The 19,258-nt window shown below is 35.7% G+C and overlaps 1 protein-coding gene across 1 annotated transcript in view; it reads right to left on the bottom strand.

The window, feature by feature from the left end:
• Positions 1-745: 745 nt before the first annotated feature.
• The window catches only part of BAZ2B (bromodomain adjacent to zinc finger domain 2B), a 321,145-nt gene continuing 302,632 nt past the window's right edge, over positions 746-19,258 (bottom strand). The window contains exons 34-38 of the mRNA XM_030796599.1: positions 18,728-18,863; positions 14,315-14,461; positions 7,325-7,590; positions 6,554-6,697; positions 746-2,197 (exon numbers count right to left, since the gene is read on the bottom strand). Coding sequence (XP_030652459.1) covers positions 2,044-2,197; positions 6,554-6,697; positions 7,325-7,590; positions 14,315-14,461; positions 18,728-18,863 — 847 coding nt within the window. The 3' untranslated portion in view covers positions 746-2,043. The remainder of the gene's footprint in view (positions 2,198-6,553; positions 6,698-7,324; positions 7,591-14,314; positions 14,462-18,727; positions 18,864-19,258) is intronic.

Here is a 19,258-nt window from a genome sequence, read left to right as displayed (position 1 = left end):
ACGCTTTTATTCACATGCTGCCTTCTTCCCTGCTCTACAAGGCATTTTTGTTTAAGCATCAGCCCCTTTAAGGCATCACTGCAATATCTGGTTAACAGAAACTGACATATTTACATAATAACAGCTGCTTTTCATATAAGTCTTCACAAACAATCTAGAGATACTGAAAATACTCTGTAGCTCTGAAGCTTTGTGAAGTTAAAAATTTTTTTTCAAAACATTTCTATTCTCTCTTCACGATAAAAAGCAGTGGACATTATCTAAGGCCCATTTCAAGGTGCTATAAGCTCCATGAAGGCAAGGCCTGTCTTGTACGCCAACGATTCTCCAGAGTCTGGTGGAGCCCAGCAGGACAGCAAATTGTATTTCTTGAATTCTTGGAGAAATACATGTCTTATTAGACTAATTTATGTATCTGTTTTTCTTCTTGACAATTGAGTTATTTGGCTACCCATAGAGGCATTTTTCAGACCAGAACAAGATCTAATGTATTCTAATATTTTCATCTTGAAAATGAGAAATAAGAAAGAAGACCAGGTCCAGAGAAGTTTACAGACCAGTGAGGCTTACAGGCTACAGAAGTTTGGCCACCTGACTTAAACTCACCCTCTTCCACCCAGCCCAGTGCTCTATGAACCACACTCTACACACTGTTCCTCCTTTAGGTCTCTGTAAAAATCAAATTTAAATTAACTGGCCGTTAAAAAAGAATATATTTTCAGGTACATTAAGAAAAACTAAAAAATTAGTTTGTAAAAGTCTTTTATTGTATCCGTGCCACACATAGTGAAAAATAACACTCCTAAAAAAAGAATGCTACCTTTTCCACAACATTTTATTTTAAATAAAACTTCAAGTACTCTTACATAGGTACAAAAAAAATTCTGATCTATTTGCCTCCAACAGGCCACCACAACACACAGTAGATAAAACACAGTGGTTACAAATGTCTTTTAAATTTATTTCTGAGGCAAGGCAAATGGGAGGGAAATGTTTCTATGAAAAAATACTGTGTGCGTAGGAAATTGTCACAATTTTATTCCACATGGATACAAATGATTATACTTTAATTTAGGCCCTGGTGGCTTAAAATTATATAACAAAATAGAAAAATGGAAAACTAATATCCCCTACACCCTGTTTCAAAGGCAGGCACTACCAAGATTAAGGAGACGCCACAGTGTTGGTAGAGGATAATTACTGTACAGACTGTATAGCTATCATTACCTTCAGATGAAAATAAAATGCTACAATCCTCTAAGGCATGAACAATAATGTCTGCAAACAATATATACACATAATACATATTTAAAACAAGACTTAATATAAACAAGAATGAACAGTATATACACGTCAATTTTTTCACTGTTTTGAAATACAATTTAACTACACAAGTGACGCAGCAACATATATATATAAATGTACTTGTAACTCTACAGTAAAGTTTCTTTTTGGTGCTTTTATAGCACATCAGTGTAAACAGTTTAACTTGGCTTTGTTTTATATTTTAAAACATTCCTTGTTGTATTTTCAAGATTTAAAGCAATTTTCTAGTTCTTCCTTTTCACAGAAAACGAAGATTCTGGATGTGGTTTAATCATAAATAATTCATAAAATTAAATACATTCACTAAAAAATAAACTACAAAGTAAAAAAATGAAAAATAGATATTTATTGAGAGGGAAAGGAGAACCATTTCCCACATTAGAGCTCTGGTGTTGAGTATTCAGTGCGATTTGATAGATTTTAATTGCTATTGCACTATAACACCCTTTCCTTTGAAAATTCTTTGGGTGTGCTTCCCTGTTCTACCTAAATTAGCTGATAAATCACACAAACCAATAACCGAGGGCCTTGGTTGTTGTAGGAGTGAAGCCTTTAAGAATGGTATCATTCTTCTGATACTTTTTTTTTTTATACTTATCTTAAGGAAAAAGAAAGTCATTATGTATGTGCCTTGCACGTTTATGTAAATACAGTTCACATTGCTGGTCTCATTTGTCCTTGTTTAAAAGGAAAAAAAATAAAGAGATTATTATAACTTCAGCTCACTTTGAAAGTATCTGTCCACTTTTTTTCAAAATACTTCCTCATATTGTGGCCAGCTCTGCCTATATCAGAATCATCTTCATTAAATGTTTCACAGTTGTCAAAAACAAGCCTGACATCTAGAGCAAAGGTTTCAAGGTTTGGATACCTGAAAGAAAACACATAATTAGAGATTGCATTCATAGAGTGGATTTATTTTGTAAACAAATGAAGAGTTAATAAAGGGTAAAAATGAAAGAAAAATGATTAGGATAACTGCATTTAAACTGATATAAAATATATGATATCCTCTTATAAATAGAACATTTAAACATTTTTGTATGTTCTGGAACATATTGGATTTAAAGAACAGGTTAAATGAAAAAATAGATTTCTCCAAAGATCAAAACATATTTCATCTGGCATTTTCCCCATAACCCATCTCCAGTTTGACCTATATCACACAATTCTGTCACAGGACCTATCCCACTTGACTAGTTTATTAAGTTCTCTGACCAAATGTATCACTTGCAGGATCCTATTATCCATATTAAAAAATGCTCAGCTGCAGTAGAAATCAGGTCAATGCTCCCCATGCAACGATAAAAATTGCACTTGTCCTGTAGCTTTTATATACACCCCAAGATATGGTGCGCTGTGTTAAGTCTTCCCCATTTCCCATTTCTCTTCTCTTCATCATATATGCTCTTCTGCCCAAGCAATAGAGTATGATGAACCCAAACAAGCAAAACAAGCATATGCTGTCTCTCTACTAGAGGTAACATTATGAGGGGCTGTCTTTCAACAAGAAGCACTGTGGCTTCTGTGCTTTTCTGGCGGGATAAGCCCAATTCTCTTTCTCTGTAGAAAAACAGAAAAGAGAAAAGAGAGGTGAATGAATCTGCATAAGCTTATTAGTAAGAAGGGAATGGTCATTTCAAGCCAACTCAAGCCAATTCAATACATTTTGAAAGACAGCTTTTAGAAATGCAAATTTTAAGTTAACTCTAACCTATGACAAGCTGGATACTAAAATAATGTAACCATTAAAAATATCCCATGAGTGTAAATTAGTACAACCACTATGGAGAACAGTTTGCAGGTTCCTCAAAAAAACTAAAAACAGAGCTACCATGTGATCCAGCAATCCCACTGCTGAGTATATACCCAAAAGAAAGGACATCAGTATATGAAAGAGATATTTGCACTCCTATGTTTGGTGCAGCACTGTTCACAATAGCCAAGATTTGGAAGCAATCTAATCAACAGATGAACGGATAAAGAAAACGTGGTACTTAAACACAATGGAGCACCATTCAGCCATAAAAAAAGAATGAGATTTTGTCATTTGAAACAACATGGATCAAACTGGAGGTCATTATATTAAGTGAAATAAGCCAGGCACAGAAACACAAACATCACGGGTTCTCACTTAATTGTGGGATCTAAAAATCAAAATAATTGAGCTCATGGCAACAGAGTAGAAGGATGGTTACCAGAGGCTGGGAAGCGCAGTGGGGAGGTGGGGATAGTTAATGGGTACAAAAAAATAGAAGGAATGAATAAGACCTAGTATGTGACAGCGTAACAAGGAGACTATAGTCAATCATAGTTTAATTGTACACTTAAAATAAGTAAAAGAGTAGAGTTAGATTATTTGTAACACAAAGGATAAATGCTTGAGGTGAGGAATACCCGATTTTCCATGACGTGATTATTATGCATTGCATGCCTGTATCTCATGTAGTCCATAAATATATACACCTACTGTGTACCCACAAAAATTTAAATAAAAATTAAAAAAAGAGAAATATCCTATGAGGCACTGATGCTGAGACCTTGTCAAAGTGGAATTCTATTTCTTTGGTGAAATATCTTGTATGACCTTTCACTCGCTTCTTCTGTGTGATAATGAAAGAAATATTCCTCTATGTGTAATGTGCTCACAGAGTTAAGTCAGCCCTTATGTAACCTCATCCATTTTCCTAGGAATTATTTGCTTATTTTTATTGAGGTTAAGAAATTCACATAAAATTAACCATATTAAGGTGGACAGTTCAGTGGCATTTAAGTCACAACACTGTATTATCGTCACCTCTAAAACACTGTCATCACCCTGAAAGGAAACATCATACTCATTAAACAGTTATTCCCCATTCCTCCCTCTTCCCAGCACCTGGCAACCACCAATCTTCTATCTGTCTCTATGGATTTATCTATTCTAGATACTACATCTAAATGGAATCATACAAGCTGTGTGGGAATGATTTTTATAAAATATTTTAAAGTTAATTTGAGAGCTACTTCTGTCTTTGTTCCTTACCCTAAGAAAAGGTTAATGATTAACATTAGGGAGAGTGGAATCCAGGAGAGAATTCTAGGTGAGATTCTAGGTGAAAAAAGTATACAGCTCATATGTGTGTCCTTCCTTTATGGGATGGGGCAGCTAATGGAACTCAGAAAAATTCATTTAAGTAGGCCCCTCCCTCTATTCTAAAACTTTCTAGTTTAAAAATTTGAAATATGGTTTGTGAGTTTTGGTTCCAACTCATTAATTTGGGTTTAATCAAACAACTCAAAGTGGAGAGTTCGAGGAGCTTGAATCCACTGAAATTTTGCTTCCCACATACCTGGCATCACAAACAGGATTACACAGACTGTTTCCTTCTCTCTTCCTCTTCCCCTGTGACTTCCTCCATTCACCGGGACTAATTTTTCAAAGGAGCTCTGATTTTGTAGCTTTTTTTTTCTTTTTTTTTTTTTGAGACAGTCTCACTCTGTTGCCCAGGCTGGAGTGCAGTGGCGAGATAGCTCACTGCAACCTGCACCTCCGGTTTCAAGTGATTCTTGTGCCTCATCCCTGGGTAGCTGGGACTACAGGCATACACCACCATGCCCAGCTAATTTTTGTACTTTTAGTAGAGACGAAATTTCACCATATTGGCCCGGCTGGTCTTGAACTCCTGACTTTAAGTGATCCATCTGCCTCAACCTCCCAAAGTGCTACGATTACAGGCGTGAGCCACCTCGCCTGGCCCATATGATTTTGTAGCATTTTTTTGTTATATATATTTCTAAGCCTATTTGTTTTAGGAATTTTGAGGTTTACGTTAATCTTTTATCCAGGAATTGGAAGATCATGGAAGTTAAAATCAAGAGTTAATTTAAATAGTAGTAAAGTCTTCATGTGTAATTCTTTTTCTCGGCCATGTTAGTTATAAATTTCATTGTGCCATCCACCTAGACAACTATTTTGATAGAACAAACAAAAGAGGCTGGGTGAGATGGCTCAAGCCTGTAATCCCAGCACTTTAGGAGGTGGAGGTGGGCAGATCACCTGAGGTTAGGAGTTCGAGACCAGCCTGGCTAACATGGTGAAACCCTGTTGATACTAAAAATACAAAAAATTAGCCAGGCATGGTGGCGTGCACCTGTAATCCCAGCTACTTGGGAGGCTGAGGCAGGAGAATCACTTGAACCCAGGAGGCGGAGGTTGTAGTGAGCCGAGATGCACCATTGCTTGGGCAACAAGAGTGAAACTCCATCTCAAAAAAAAAAAAAAAGAACAAACAAAAGAACTAGTCCATATCTAGATAACAGTGTTTGCATATTGGAACCAATCAGTACCAATCAATCATTTAAATGCTTCTTAATTTAGGCAGGTCCCTTCTATAATTAAAAAATAATAAAACAAAACAGACATAAACCTTTGGACGGCTGTTATTTCATCCTCCAAAGAAATAAATTAGTCATTTGGTCAACCTAGTAAATCACTTGATATATGTGAAGGACACTGATCATTATAAGTTCTATTTAACTCTTCTAAATTGAATATAAATCATAGAGTACAGTTATTTTCACCAAAAGAATGTACAGGAAGAACTAAATAATACACTGGATAATAACAATGTATTAAAATATATATTGTATGAGTATTAGGAAAGCCTCCCAAAGTAAGTAACTTTATTCTTGGAATAGGATTGCAAAGAGACTATGGTAGAGAAGAGCAAATAATAGTTTTCTCTCCCGCATTTAATAAATGGAATTTTGGTATTCTCCAATAACTCACATTAAAGCTCTTAATATGTAAAGCTTCCAAAGATCTTCTATTTCTACATTGTGATAATCTAACAATATTTGAGTCAATTTTTGTTAAATCCATATGACGTGTGGTTGATACTCCATGGATGCAAAATACAAATTCCGGCTTATATGTTACTTACTTTGGGAGGCTCTCCTGATACTTTTCCTTACCTTCAGCTTGGGTTTGTGGTGCTCTTTCAATGTCAAAAGTAGGTTTATTACACTGGTTTTTAATTTCTTAAATAATTTTAGTTGGTTTCTCTTCTATACTATTCTACTGTAACCAAATACACACGTACACACACACACACACACACACACCTGCCTCAAAGGCAGGGCCTATATCTTGCTGTTAATTAAAATATCTTTGGCTCACTACAAATATGCCTAGCATATATCAGGTATTCAACAAATATTTAGTGAACTGAAATGATTTACTTACTGTCCACTACTTAGTTTCTCTCTAATTGTGGAAAAATCCATAGGCTTCTTAATAACTTTCTTATAACCAGGAACAAGTTTCAAGTTTACAGGAAGTAGAAAAGGCCATGCATCCTCATGAGTTTCCATTTCAGTCAGAATCATACTAAAGAAAATAATGTTTGAAATCAGTATCCATATTTTACAACTGTCTTATTTTTTAATTAAAACAGCTTTCAGTTATTATATATGTGATATATATATATATATATATTATATATATATATATGAGACAGGGTCTTGCTCTATCACCCAGGCTGGAGCACAGTGGCACTATCTCAGCTCACTACAACCCCTGCCTCCCGGGTTCAAGTGATTCTCTTGCCTCAGCCCCTCGAGTAGCTGGGATTATGGGTGCACGCCACTACACCCAGCTAATTTTTGTATTTTTAGTAGAGACAGGGTTTCACCATGTTGGCCAGGCTGGTCTTGAACTCCTGACCTCAGGTGACCCACCTGTCTTGACCTCTCAAAGTGCTGAGATTTCAGGTGTGAGCCACTGTGCCAGGCCCAATTATAATCTTTCAAATAAAAACTCAATGCAAATTAACATTAAAAGACGATAAAGGAATACATTTACTATACTTTTACTTATACATTTTCTTAACATTTATGCTTTACATTTTTTTATTTACACAAATTGTCAGAAAGAAAGCTTTAATATGGTAAAAGGTTTCTAAACAAATCAAATGGGACATTATAAATACACAGTGCACGAAAATGGAAATAATACCTGCAAAGAGCTAGGTCCTTGGAGTCATCTCTTTTAGGTTTCTTAACTGAAGTAAAACTTTCTTGTTTTGACAAGTTAATAGAAGTGTTTTCCTCCATTTTTCTTTTCTTGAGGTCTTTGTTTCCTCTTTTTAGTGAACTACTTGTAGATGCAGAGTCTTCATCTTCAGTATCTCCTGTTAAAGTTACCTTCTTGCCTTTCTTTGACTCATTAGTCTTTTTTCCTTTGACATGAAGTTTTTTGATTTTTAGAGTTTGACCACTTGCCTTTAATTTAAAAAAAATGAGGTGTAAGAAAGTGACCGTCTACAGACTTTCTATGATTTTAAATTATGAAAGTCTGACAGGAGAAACAAGTAAAAAGAATAACTGATCTAGAATGTTGATAACTATTATTCTTAAGAAAGATCTGTGTATTTTTTCCTCTCATAATATAAGGATAAAATCTAATAAAACATGAAAAGTCTATTCATCTTAAGAATTCTTAAAACTTGAAGATGCTGATCTCATGGTAATTCATCTACAGAAGGTGTCTGTAGTATTCTTTCAGTCTAGGTCACTACTTGAATGAGTTTAAAGATACAAAAGAATTCTATTTTGGAGCACAACAGAATTAGGAACAAAGATGAATATAAATGAAAATAGAGAGATTGTTAATAAGAAAGTTGAAGAGGTAATAAAAAGCCAGGCCAAAAAATGAAAAAGAGCTAAGGAAGTGTCAAATGGACAAGTCCAAGTGATCAAATCTACTAGAAATTGATTTGATTTTTTTCCTGAATAAAAGATAAAAGGTATTTGCAATAAGAAGAGAGTTCCACAAACTTGTAATTCCCAGGTGTGAACAAAGCAGTGGCGAAAGATGGGGTAAAAAGATGTCTGTTTTTGAGAAAAACAACACAGAAAGAAATGACATAAAGGACATTATACTTGGAATCAAAGGATATGAATTCCAGCTATGGCTCTGCTACTAACTTTAAGCAAAAACATTTGTGAGGCCCTGTTTTCTCACTTAAAAAATAAGGATGACAAGTCACATACTTGCTAAAGTCATTCTAGCTCTAGAATTACATGTAAAAAAGAAATCTCAACGTGGTCTTATGCAATATAACTACAAATTGCAGGCAGCACACTGATGCAACAAGAAGGGTGCCTCACCCTGTATTCATAGAGAAAAAAAAGTCTGCCTTTTGAGAGTTACATGTTAAATAAATATAATACATCATGAAAGAAAGATATGTAAAGCTCTGGCAACGTATGGCTTTTATTTTTATTTTCCATATATGTGGTACACACCAAACACTTTTAGAAAACTACTATTCTCTTAACCAGATTGTTAAGAAATCCTAGACTGCAAAGTCCCATAATCAGTGTAGCAATAATTTAAAGTTGGCTGCAATCTTTTTTTTTTTTTTTTTTTTTGAGGCAGTCTCACTCTGTTGCCCAGGCTAAGAGTGCAGTGGTACAATCATGGCTTACTGCAGCCTCAACCTCCCGGGCTCAAGACATCCTCCCACATCAGCCACCCGAGTAGCTGGGGCTACGAGTGTGTGCCACCATGCCTGGCTAATAAAGTTGGTTGTATTCTTAAAATTGGCTGAAAAACATTCCTTTGGAGTATTTCATAGCAGTTTCTTTGAGGATTTCATGACCCCTGCCAGTACATTACTTAAAAATGCTCTTAAGCAGTTAAAATTATTTGCTTCTTTACTGGCAGGTTAAAGTATAGTTAAGGAGATATTTTAATTGACTAAATAAGGCAAACCATAAATCCAACACTTTCACCATATCGTATCAAAGAATCACAACCCCCGTAACTAACTGAAATAATTAGGATGTTTTATTCAGTCTCTTCTCCATTTAGTTATTTATATTCATTAAAATCTGATTATTTTGGGTTTTTATATTACACTGAGCTTTTAGCACTCTGAAATCATTAAAAAAGAGAACTTAATATAATGAAGAAAAAGTCCATTTAATGACAAGTTAGATTAAATAGCTGTGTTACTTAAAACAGAACAAAATTTTATGAATAGTGGGCCAAAACATCCAGTTTCTATTTGAACTAAAATATTATTTGGGATAATTTTCTAACAAATTAATATTCACAATAAGAAAATATGAAATTGGGCCAGGCGCGGTAGCTCACACCTGTAATCCCAGCACTTTGGGAGGCCAATGGGGGCGGATCGCCTGAGCTCAGGAGTTTGAGACCAGCTTGGCCAACATGGTGAAACCCCATCTCTACCGAAAATACAAAAATTAGCTGGGTGTGGTGGTGCACGCCTGTAATCTCAGCTACTTAGGAGGTTGAGGCACAAGAATCACTTGAACCTAGGAGGTGGAGGTTGCAGTGAGCTGAGATCACACCACTGCACTCCAGCCTGGGTGATGGAATGAGACTCAGCCTCAAAAAGAAAAAGAAAAAAAAAAAAAAGAAAGTATGAAATTGAAATCACAGAATCAAAAAACTTGTGATTTTTTAAAGACAAAAAAAATGATGTGTGTCAGCTGATCTCATTAGATAGTGCACATACACATACTTTAAAAGCAAACTTTTATCAAGTTACTCTGTTACCTGATTACTTTGCTCTTGGGCAGGGCATCCCTCCAACCCCCATCACCTTTTCTTGGCTAGAGTACAAATTCAAAGAGGAACTTGGTGGGTCTTAAGCAAAACTTATCAGATTTTATGAACAATGGCACATATCTTTCTTGTTTATATATTGATAGAAGTCACGAACTGGTGGCTCACAGGCTCCAAACAGGCCACAGAATATATTTGGTTCATATAATGCTTGTGAAAATTCTGAATTTGTTTCCAATATTTAATATTTGGGAGGACATAAAAATCCATAGTCTCGACTTCCCTTGAAATATTAGTGGGTTCTGGAACATGGGGCCCACATTCCTACATGACAACAATTGGGTGGAGTTGAGCTTTGACTATTAAATTTAAATAGGGCCATGACTCCTCTGTTTGCCACAGTGCCCTCGAGGGGTCCAATGAACTCTTTCATGTCATTTACTTGGCTTTTGTAGCACTGAAGTTTGAAATGTCTAATATGTGAGTTTGTGTGTATATGTGTGTGTGTATCTAAGAGTGTATATTCATATAATTGGCCCTCCATATCTACAGGTTCTACATCTGTGGATTCAACCAGCTGCAGATGGAAAATATAAAACAAAGGCCGGGTGCAGTGGCTCATGCCTGTAATCCCAGCACTTTGGGAGGCCGAGGCAGGCAGATAACTTGAGGTTAGGAGTTCAAGACCAGCTTGGCCAACATAGCAAAACCCCATCTCTACTAAAAATACAAAAGTTAACCAGGCATTGTGGTGCACACCTGTAATCTCAGCTACTCAGGAGGCTGAGGCAGGAGAATCACTTGAACCCGGGAGGCGGAGGTTGCAGCAGTGAGCCAAGATCGTGCCACTGCACTCCAGCCTGGGCAACAGAGTGAGACTCTGTCTTAACAGGAAAAAAAAAAAAAAAAAAAAGAAAATATAACGCAAAAAATCCAACCCCCTCATAACAAAACAACAATAAAAAATAATGAATAAAAAAAACTATAGTCTAACAACTATTTGCATAGCATTTACATTTTATTGGGTATTACAAATAATCTAGAGATGACTTAAAGTATATGGGAGAATGTGTGTAGGTTATATGCAAATAATATTCCATTTTATATAAGCAACTTGAGCATCTGTGACTCTGGTATCCATGGTGGATCCTGGAGTTAATTCCTTGCAGATACTGAGGTATAGCTATGTTGTATATATATGCACACACACACAAACAAACACATACATATCTTTTTGATTCTGTGATCCTGTGATCACATATATACATACATACACACACACACACACACACACACGCAGAGTAAAAACAGTTAATCAGTAAAATGTATGCAGAAAAAGCCACTTGAGAGCAAGGTGTATGTATAGTATAAATATTTTTAAATAACTATGAATTTAATTGAAAGATACTTTAAAAATCTTAACTCTTCCTTATATATCAAAATCAATGTTTAGAGTTTTATTGTTGTAAGAAACATCTAGTTCACTATATTTAAAAAACAGAAAAAGCAGAAGCTTAGAAAGCTGTATTCACATAGAATGGCTTAAACGAGATTACAGATCTTATGTCTCCAAGTCTACTCCTTGCATGGTAGATAGCTGGGATACTAATTTAAGAAAATTTACTGAAAACAAACGTCCAATGACCTACCAGGTGATACTCCCAAGACCAAAAACACTAATCTGTTAGTAATTCATAGAGTATTAGAGAAACTTTCTATAACTTAACAGTTATGAAGTTAAAATTTTATGTACAATCAGTGATACTCACAAGACCAAAAACATGAATCTGTTAGTAATTCATAGAGTATTAGAGAAACTTTCTATAACTTAAGTTATGAAGTTATAAGATAATTTTATGTACAATCAGTGAAGACTGCTGTTAAGTTATATTTAACTATGTATGACAAAAATGATCAATGAGAATAATCAAAATAATAAAAAAATGATTATTAGTGAATATGATGCCATGTAAGACCACTTGCTATCTTGTGAAATATAGTCTAAAATATAAAGTATTAAAATAAACATTTCACTGAACTATAAAGTTATAAAAACTTTCACATGTATGACCTTATTTGATCTTCACAAATCCCCACAAAGCAGATACTATCCCATTTTACAGATGATAACCTTGAGGCAAAAAAAGCACTCCAATGTTTACAGATCAGGGAGATAGGGAGAAATCAATGAAGGAGATTTGAGAAGAAGCAAAGTCTGGAAAGAAAACTAGGAGAGTATGGTATCCTAGAAGTCAAGTGAAAATCAGTGTTTCAAGGAGGAGAGAGTGTTCAGCTCTATCAAATGTAATAGGTCAGATGACATAGGCACTGATCACTGGAGTGAGAAATGTGAATGCTGTTTGTGGCCACGATAAGAGCACTTTTGGAGAAGCTGTGGAGGTGAAAATCTATAGTGAGTTCGAGAGTGAATCAGGGCCGAGTGTGGTGTCTCGCACCTATAATCCCAGACTTCGGAGGCTGTAGTGCGAGGATCAGCTGAGCCCAGGAGTTTGAGACCAGCCTGGACACATAGTGAGAACCCATCTCTACAAAATTAAAAAAAAAATAGCCAGGCATAGTGGCACAGGCCTGTAGTCCCTGCTGCTTGGGAGGCTGAGGTGAGAGGATCACTTGAACCTGGGGGACTCAAGACTGCAATAAACCGTGATAGTGTCACTACATTCCAGCCAAGGCAACAGATCAAGATTCTGTCTTAAAAAACAAAGAGTGAACCAGAATAGAGATATTAGATAGAACCAGAACAAAAAATTTTCCAAGTGTTTTTCTGTAAATGGAAGGAAAAAAATGGAGGAACTGGATCAAGGGAGAAGTGAGGACAGAAGAGGGTTTTTGTTTAGTTTTCTTAAGATGGGAGAGATAGCAGCACATCAGTAGGCTAAAGAGAGGAACCCAGTGGAGAAGGAGAAATTGGTGATGCAGGAGAAGGGAGAACTGCTGGAATAATATTCCCAAGGAGGTAAGAATGGATAGGATCTGAGGCACAAGTGGGAAAATTCGCTTAGTTAGGAGTTGATGGCAACAGCAGAGAAGGTAAGGTATGTGAGCCCAGATGCAGAAGGACAGCAGATGTGGCAAGACGTGGTATTTTCTTCCGATGGCTTCCATTTTCTCAGCTGAATGACAGTAAGTTGAGAATGAAGATGGAGGAGACAGAGCTAGAGATAAATTATTGACATCATTAAAGGCCTCTAACACCTTATTTATTTATTTATTTATTTATTTATTTAGAGATGGAGTCTCACTCTGTCACTCAGGCTGCAGTGCAGTGGCATGATCTGGGTTCACTGCCACCTCCACCTCTGAGGTTCAAGCGGTTCTCCTGCCTGAGCCCCCCAAATAGTTGGGACTACAGGCATGTGCCACCACTAATTTTTGCCTGGCTAAAATTTTGTATTTTTAGTAGAGATGGGGTTTTGCCATGTTGGCCAGGCTGGTCTTGATATCCTGGCCTCAAGTGATCTGCTCGCCTCGGCCTCCCAAAGTGCTTGAATTACAGGCATGAGCCAATATAACCAGGCCTTAATGCCTTGAATTTAAAGGCTGAGTATTACACAGCTATATTCAGATACAAAGGTATAGGTGCTAGAGAAATGAGAGAGTTGCATTAACCAGAATAATGGTTTTACCAAGGGCAGGGGCAGGCAAAGGACCTAATGGTGGAAGCAATGATTGGGATAATGGGATAATGACACATAAGACAGAATAGGAGGAAAGACAGGACATGAAGTGGGAGAGCAACAGTGAAAACTCTTAAGACAAACTGAAAGTCCTGGTGAGATCCAAGGATTGTTGGAGTTGAAGTGCTGCAGGGAGTGAACTGGAAGGGAAGAAAGGAGGTGGACAGATGGATGTTTGAAGTGAGTTTATGGAGAGGCGGTAGTTAATAATTAGGTTAAGAGATTGTTAACAATTAGCTTACTGTTAATAATTAGGTTAAGAGATTAAACATGGGAGAAAGTAACTGAGGTAGGGAATACCTAGAGTCTGCCTTCAAAAATAAACACCATAAAATTCTGCATTTTGATCTAGTAATTAAAAAGTTGTTTGGAGCCGGGTGCAGTGGCTTGCATTTGTAATTCCAGTGACTTGGCAGGCTGAGGCAGGAAGACTGCTTGAGGCCAGGGATGAGACCATTGTAGGCAACATAGCAAGACCCTATCTCTCTTACAAAAAAAAAAAAAAAAATTAGCTGGGTGCAGTGCACACCTGTAGTCTCAGCTACTCAGGAGACTGAGGCCAGAGGATTGCTTGAGCCCAGGAGTTTTAGGCGGTAGTGGGCTATGATCATACCACTGCACTCCAGCCTGGGCAACTGAGACCCTGTATTAAAAAATAATAATAAAAAGATACAATAAAATAAAAAGTGTAGTTTTAGATCGGTCTTACCTTAGCAATGCAAGCTGGACAAAACCAGTCTCCATCTGGGATTGTTGTAATCTTGGGTCTATGGCAGTACGTATGACAGCCTTTGTCACAGCCATCACAAAGAAGAAGCAGTTCTTCATTATCTCCCTTTCGACAGATTTGGCAGTACTATAATACATGAAAAATCATTTAAAATTAACCCTCTGCCATGAATAATAGTTACTGGGATGTTAAACACACCATAATTCCTAATTCATATTAGTAATGAACATTCCGCTTGCTAACAAATATACAGTAGCCATACACATCTATGTATCTTTCGTTACACAGATATGGACCACATGACGGGTGAGCAGTTCTATTGGGGTAAATGCACATTTCAAGTACACTGCAAAGAACAAAGCTAGAGGCAGAATGCCTTGCACACACTTCAGAAGCATGTACACATTAACATATGAAATAATTAACATGACATTAGAGCACATAAAGCAATGAATAGCTTTAAAACATGGTGTTTTATTTGTTTAATGTGCTTCATCTTTTGCTTATCTTAGCATCCTCATGATATCCTGAGAAAGAAATAAGAGTTAGAGTATTTTTTAAAATCAAAATTAGAAAACTTGTATTAGTACCATAATTATGTATAATAAAAAGATAACCCTAGATTTTTGACTAATTCATCTATATATTGTGATAGACTGGAAAATGTGTTCAAACCAGGAAACTTTGAAAATCAACCCAAATCAAACATGTGTCACAAGTGCAGAAAATGGATCCTACAAAATAGTTTCTAAGGAAAAAAAGATACAATACATGTAAGAAGTTAAGGTCATTATTTATTGTTTTAGAATTAAAAATAAAACTAGTTGTTTTCTACTGAAAATTTTCTAATATAATTAAAGACTTTAAATCTGCAAAAAGAAGACTTTTTCCATGTACACATATTCTGTACAGTAAGTTTTACAAAGGAAAGAAGAAAAGTTAGACAAGTAAAAACTTCCAAGATGGCTTTAAAAGACGGTAAGCACTAACACTGTTTTTTGACATCTAGTTCATACTCCAGTCACAAAAGAAAATGTCCTGCAGTCCATATTTTTAAAAATGAAAACATTTAACCAGAAATCATTTAAACTGCTTTAAAGTTAGGTATTTATACACTGTTAAAAACAAAATAGCTTAACTGTTCAAACTTACTTTAATTTTCAATGCAACTTTGTATCTTAGTCTGGGAAAGTCTAAAATGGTCTTATATAACTTAGTACGTATACCAATGATAGTTGTAGAATCTTATCAAAACAGCAGACACACTATTCAAGTTAACAAATGTTTATCAAATGCATATACTATATATTTCATATTAACATTGGCATGGTTACCAAGAGCAAAAGCAGCAGTTTAACATTCCAACAATCAGTATCTATTTTTTGACCTTTCCTAACATCACCATCACTGAAGACCTTAAGATGGTGTTGTTTCTCTATATTTGAGTTACATCATTATAACTTCTATTGTAAAAGTATTCACTGAGAAATAACAATTGCAAGGTTATATGTATATCCCTGTACCAACACAATTTAAAAATCAGATTCATGAACACAAGTAAATACTCATTATTTTCTCTACTAGGCAACTATAAATACTACAAGATCTGTCTTACATCTCACACTTAGGATTTAAAAATAAAAGTATTTCCTGATACTTTTAAAGAAAGGGTGACAGATATCAAACTCTTAACAATTTTGAAAAATTATAGTAATAGCTCACAATATGTTACAGTAAATATATTATTATTTGGTTTTAATTCCTCTGCTACTACAGTAAAAAATAGTGAATGCTGCCTACTGTTTAACAACAATATAAAGCATACTGTGGGTAGAGAATTATCTGCAGGCAAATTATGACAACTCCCTCTTTTTCTTGGTAAGCTTGGTCTTTGTCCAAAAGGGTATTTCTAAAGATATTGAGCACTTTAATATTTTGTTAGGACTTACTATGAGGATTACTACAGGCACTGTTATGTCTCTAAAGGTTATAAAGTGCTTCTTAATCTTTGAATATGAAACACTGCCTTCTTTTCAAGGTAGTTTCATAGCAAAAAATGTATTATTAAGCATTTTAAAAAGGAAATGAAGATTGTGAGAGATGGAGTTATATGATTAACAAGGCTAGATAAAGAACAAGAGAAAGGTTAATGAATTTGCAAAAATGGAAATAAAGCTATAGATTGCAGAATTTAAATATATCAATATAAAAGCAGGTTTTGATACAAGTTTTAGGTTTCTGTGTATAAGTTTATAATAAAACTGAACACATCATGATGATTGCTTTGATGTAGATAAGAAAAATATAAATACAAATTTCATTTTGATCTAGGACTTAATCTTTTTTTTCAATTTTATTTACAGACAAGGTCTCATTATGTTGCCCAGGATATAGTGCAGTGGGTATTCTCAAGTGTGATCACAGCACACTATAGCCTCAAATTCTTGGGCTCAAATGATCCTGCCTTGGCCTCTGGAGTAGCTGGGACTATCAGCATGCACCACCATACCTGGCAAGAAATCAGTCTCAGTTTCTGTCTCTCTTTTTTTAAAAATCATTATTGCCTAGATCTCACCAAATATATTTGTCTAAGGTGACATTCAAGCTGGTTTTAACAATAATTTTTAGAAGGAAAAAATATTTGTACCTGGTAAAAATACTATTAAATGAATTGAACAGTGCCTTAAAATTTATAGTAAATTCCGGGCCAGGTGTGGTGGCTCATGCTTGTAATCCCAGCACTTTGGGAGGCCAAGGCAGGCGGATCATTTGAGTTCAGGAATTCGAGACCAGCCTGGCCAACATGGTGAAACACTGCCTTTACTGAAAATACAAAATTTAGCTGGGCATGGTGGTGCACGCCTATAATCCCAGCTACTCGGGAGGCTGAGGGCAGGAGAATCGCTTGAACCCAGGAGATTGAGGTTGTAGTGAGCTGAGATTGTGCTACTGCACTCCAGCCTGGGCAACAGAGACTCTGTCTCAAAAAAAAAAAAAAAAAAATATATATATATATATATATATAGTAAATTCCAATCTGAATTGAGAAAGACCCTGTATTCCAGCACATTATGAAACTGCAGATTCATAGATATTTTAGGAAGCAGTGAAAAACCATAGAAGAAATGTAATTTATTTGTGTGGAATTAATAAGGGCTTGAGTAGTCTAAGCATAAAGGTAAAAACGAAAGAAAGAATGCTAAGTTATTTAAGAATCAATTCTTTTCTTCAGGGAAACAACCATTTTAAGTAAAGGAATTTCACCTTTAACTATTCATGAAAAGAATCTCAAATGTTTAAATTTTAAAGCTAGTCTGTAATTCAAAGTAAATGGTAACCAGGCATGGTGGCTCGCGCCTGTAATCCTAGCACTTTGGGAGGCTGAGGCAGGCGGATCACCTGAGGCCAAGAGTTTGAGACTAGCTTTGCCAACATAGTGAAATCCCGTCTCTTCTAAAAATACAAAAATTAGCCAGGTGTGGTGGTGGGTGCCTGTAATCCCAGTTACTCAGGAGGCTGATGCAGGAGAATCGCCTGAACCCAGGAGGCGGAGGTTGCAGTGAGCCAAGATTGTGCCACTGCACTCCAGTCTGGGTGAGCGAGACTCTGTCTCAAAAAACAAACAAACAAAAAAGTAAATGTTAAAGTAATTCATAAAAGACTACATGTAATAGATAATTCTATATATGATAATATAAAAGAGGTAAGAGGGACACTTGTACGTGATTTAAAGTAAATATTTCTCTGGAAAACATGAATTATAACTCTGTATTTTGAACACACACCATTTTGGTGCCTGATACAAAATAGAGATTTTTGTGATAAACTAAATGATAAACTAATTAGGGCTGTAGAAAAAAGGTGAAAAACCAATTTTAATTAGTAGAGGAAAGACTAAAGGATCTACTATTCATGTCAACCACATCTGATGCCAAATACATGATATAAACACATAAACTAAGAGTTCTCTGCTTATCTTGTATTTACTTATCTAAGTGCTTCTTAGAATTAAGAAATGAAAACTGATAGAAAAAGACATTTTAGCAATGCAGTAATATAGCAGGTAATGTTAGCAATGGAACTGTTTACTATAGTGAAACGGCCTTCAAGATTTAGATTAACAACTATTGTGCTGACGGAATGCGGGAGACAACTTCAGTTAGAGTTATAAACGATATTCAAAGGAGGCAGAAGCAAGGTTTTAAAAAATAAAAGATAACACATTTGAAAGCTTCCTTCAGTAAGGAGTAAAGTATCGAAAATCTTTTAGCATTAGAAAAACTCTCAAATATAGCATACATTATTGTAACGTATAATTAAGAAAGATCTGGAGGTTGGAAGAAATAGGACAAAGTATATTAGTTATAATATTTCTTAAATAAAAACACTTACAACTTTCATAATTGATTTTTCCCATGCTATTGATTTCTGTAATTGCTGAATGCACAGAGCTACCTGTGCAGCACTGCGAGCTTCTGATAATGCCCTTCTCCATACCCTGAGCCCTGGAGCAATATCCTCTTCAATTCTGCATTGAAATATAGAAAAATTAAGTAGGTCATGTCCACACTTAACGATTACTGAATGTGAAACAATCATCACACTGAAAGCCAAGCAATGACAAAAACATGTAACAGCCAATAAGTATAAGGTTTAAGCAACTAAATTTGATGTAGTGCACAGACTGTGGCTACGTGCCTCAAAGCTTAGTCACAACCAGGTAAATGTAAGATCACTTTGCAGGATTATCAACGCACATAACAAAAAAAAAAGTTTTTACAAAGCACCATGCAAATAGCATGATCCGTATGGATCACAGACATACAAGAAGATACATAGATAACAGGCAATAGAAAATAGGCTCCAATTAGCAAAGAAGCACAATAATTTTTCAAGTTAATCTCAATAACCTACCCGTCACCA

Source organism: Nomascus leucogenys, chromosome 17 (assembly GCF_006542625.1).
Source record: "Nomascus leucogenys isolate Asia chromosome 17, Asia_NLE_v1, whole genome shotgun sequence".
NCBI classification, from domain to species: Eukaryota; Metazoa; Chordata; class Mammalia; order Primates; family Hylobatidae; genus Nomascus; species Nomascus leucogenys.
The sequence above is the reverse complement of the archived record's forward strand: the minus strand, read 5'-3'. Positions and strand labels throughout refer to the sequence as shown.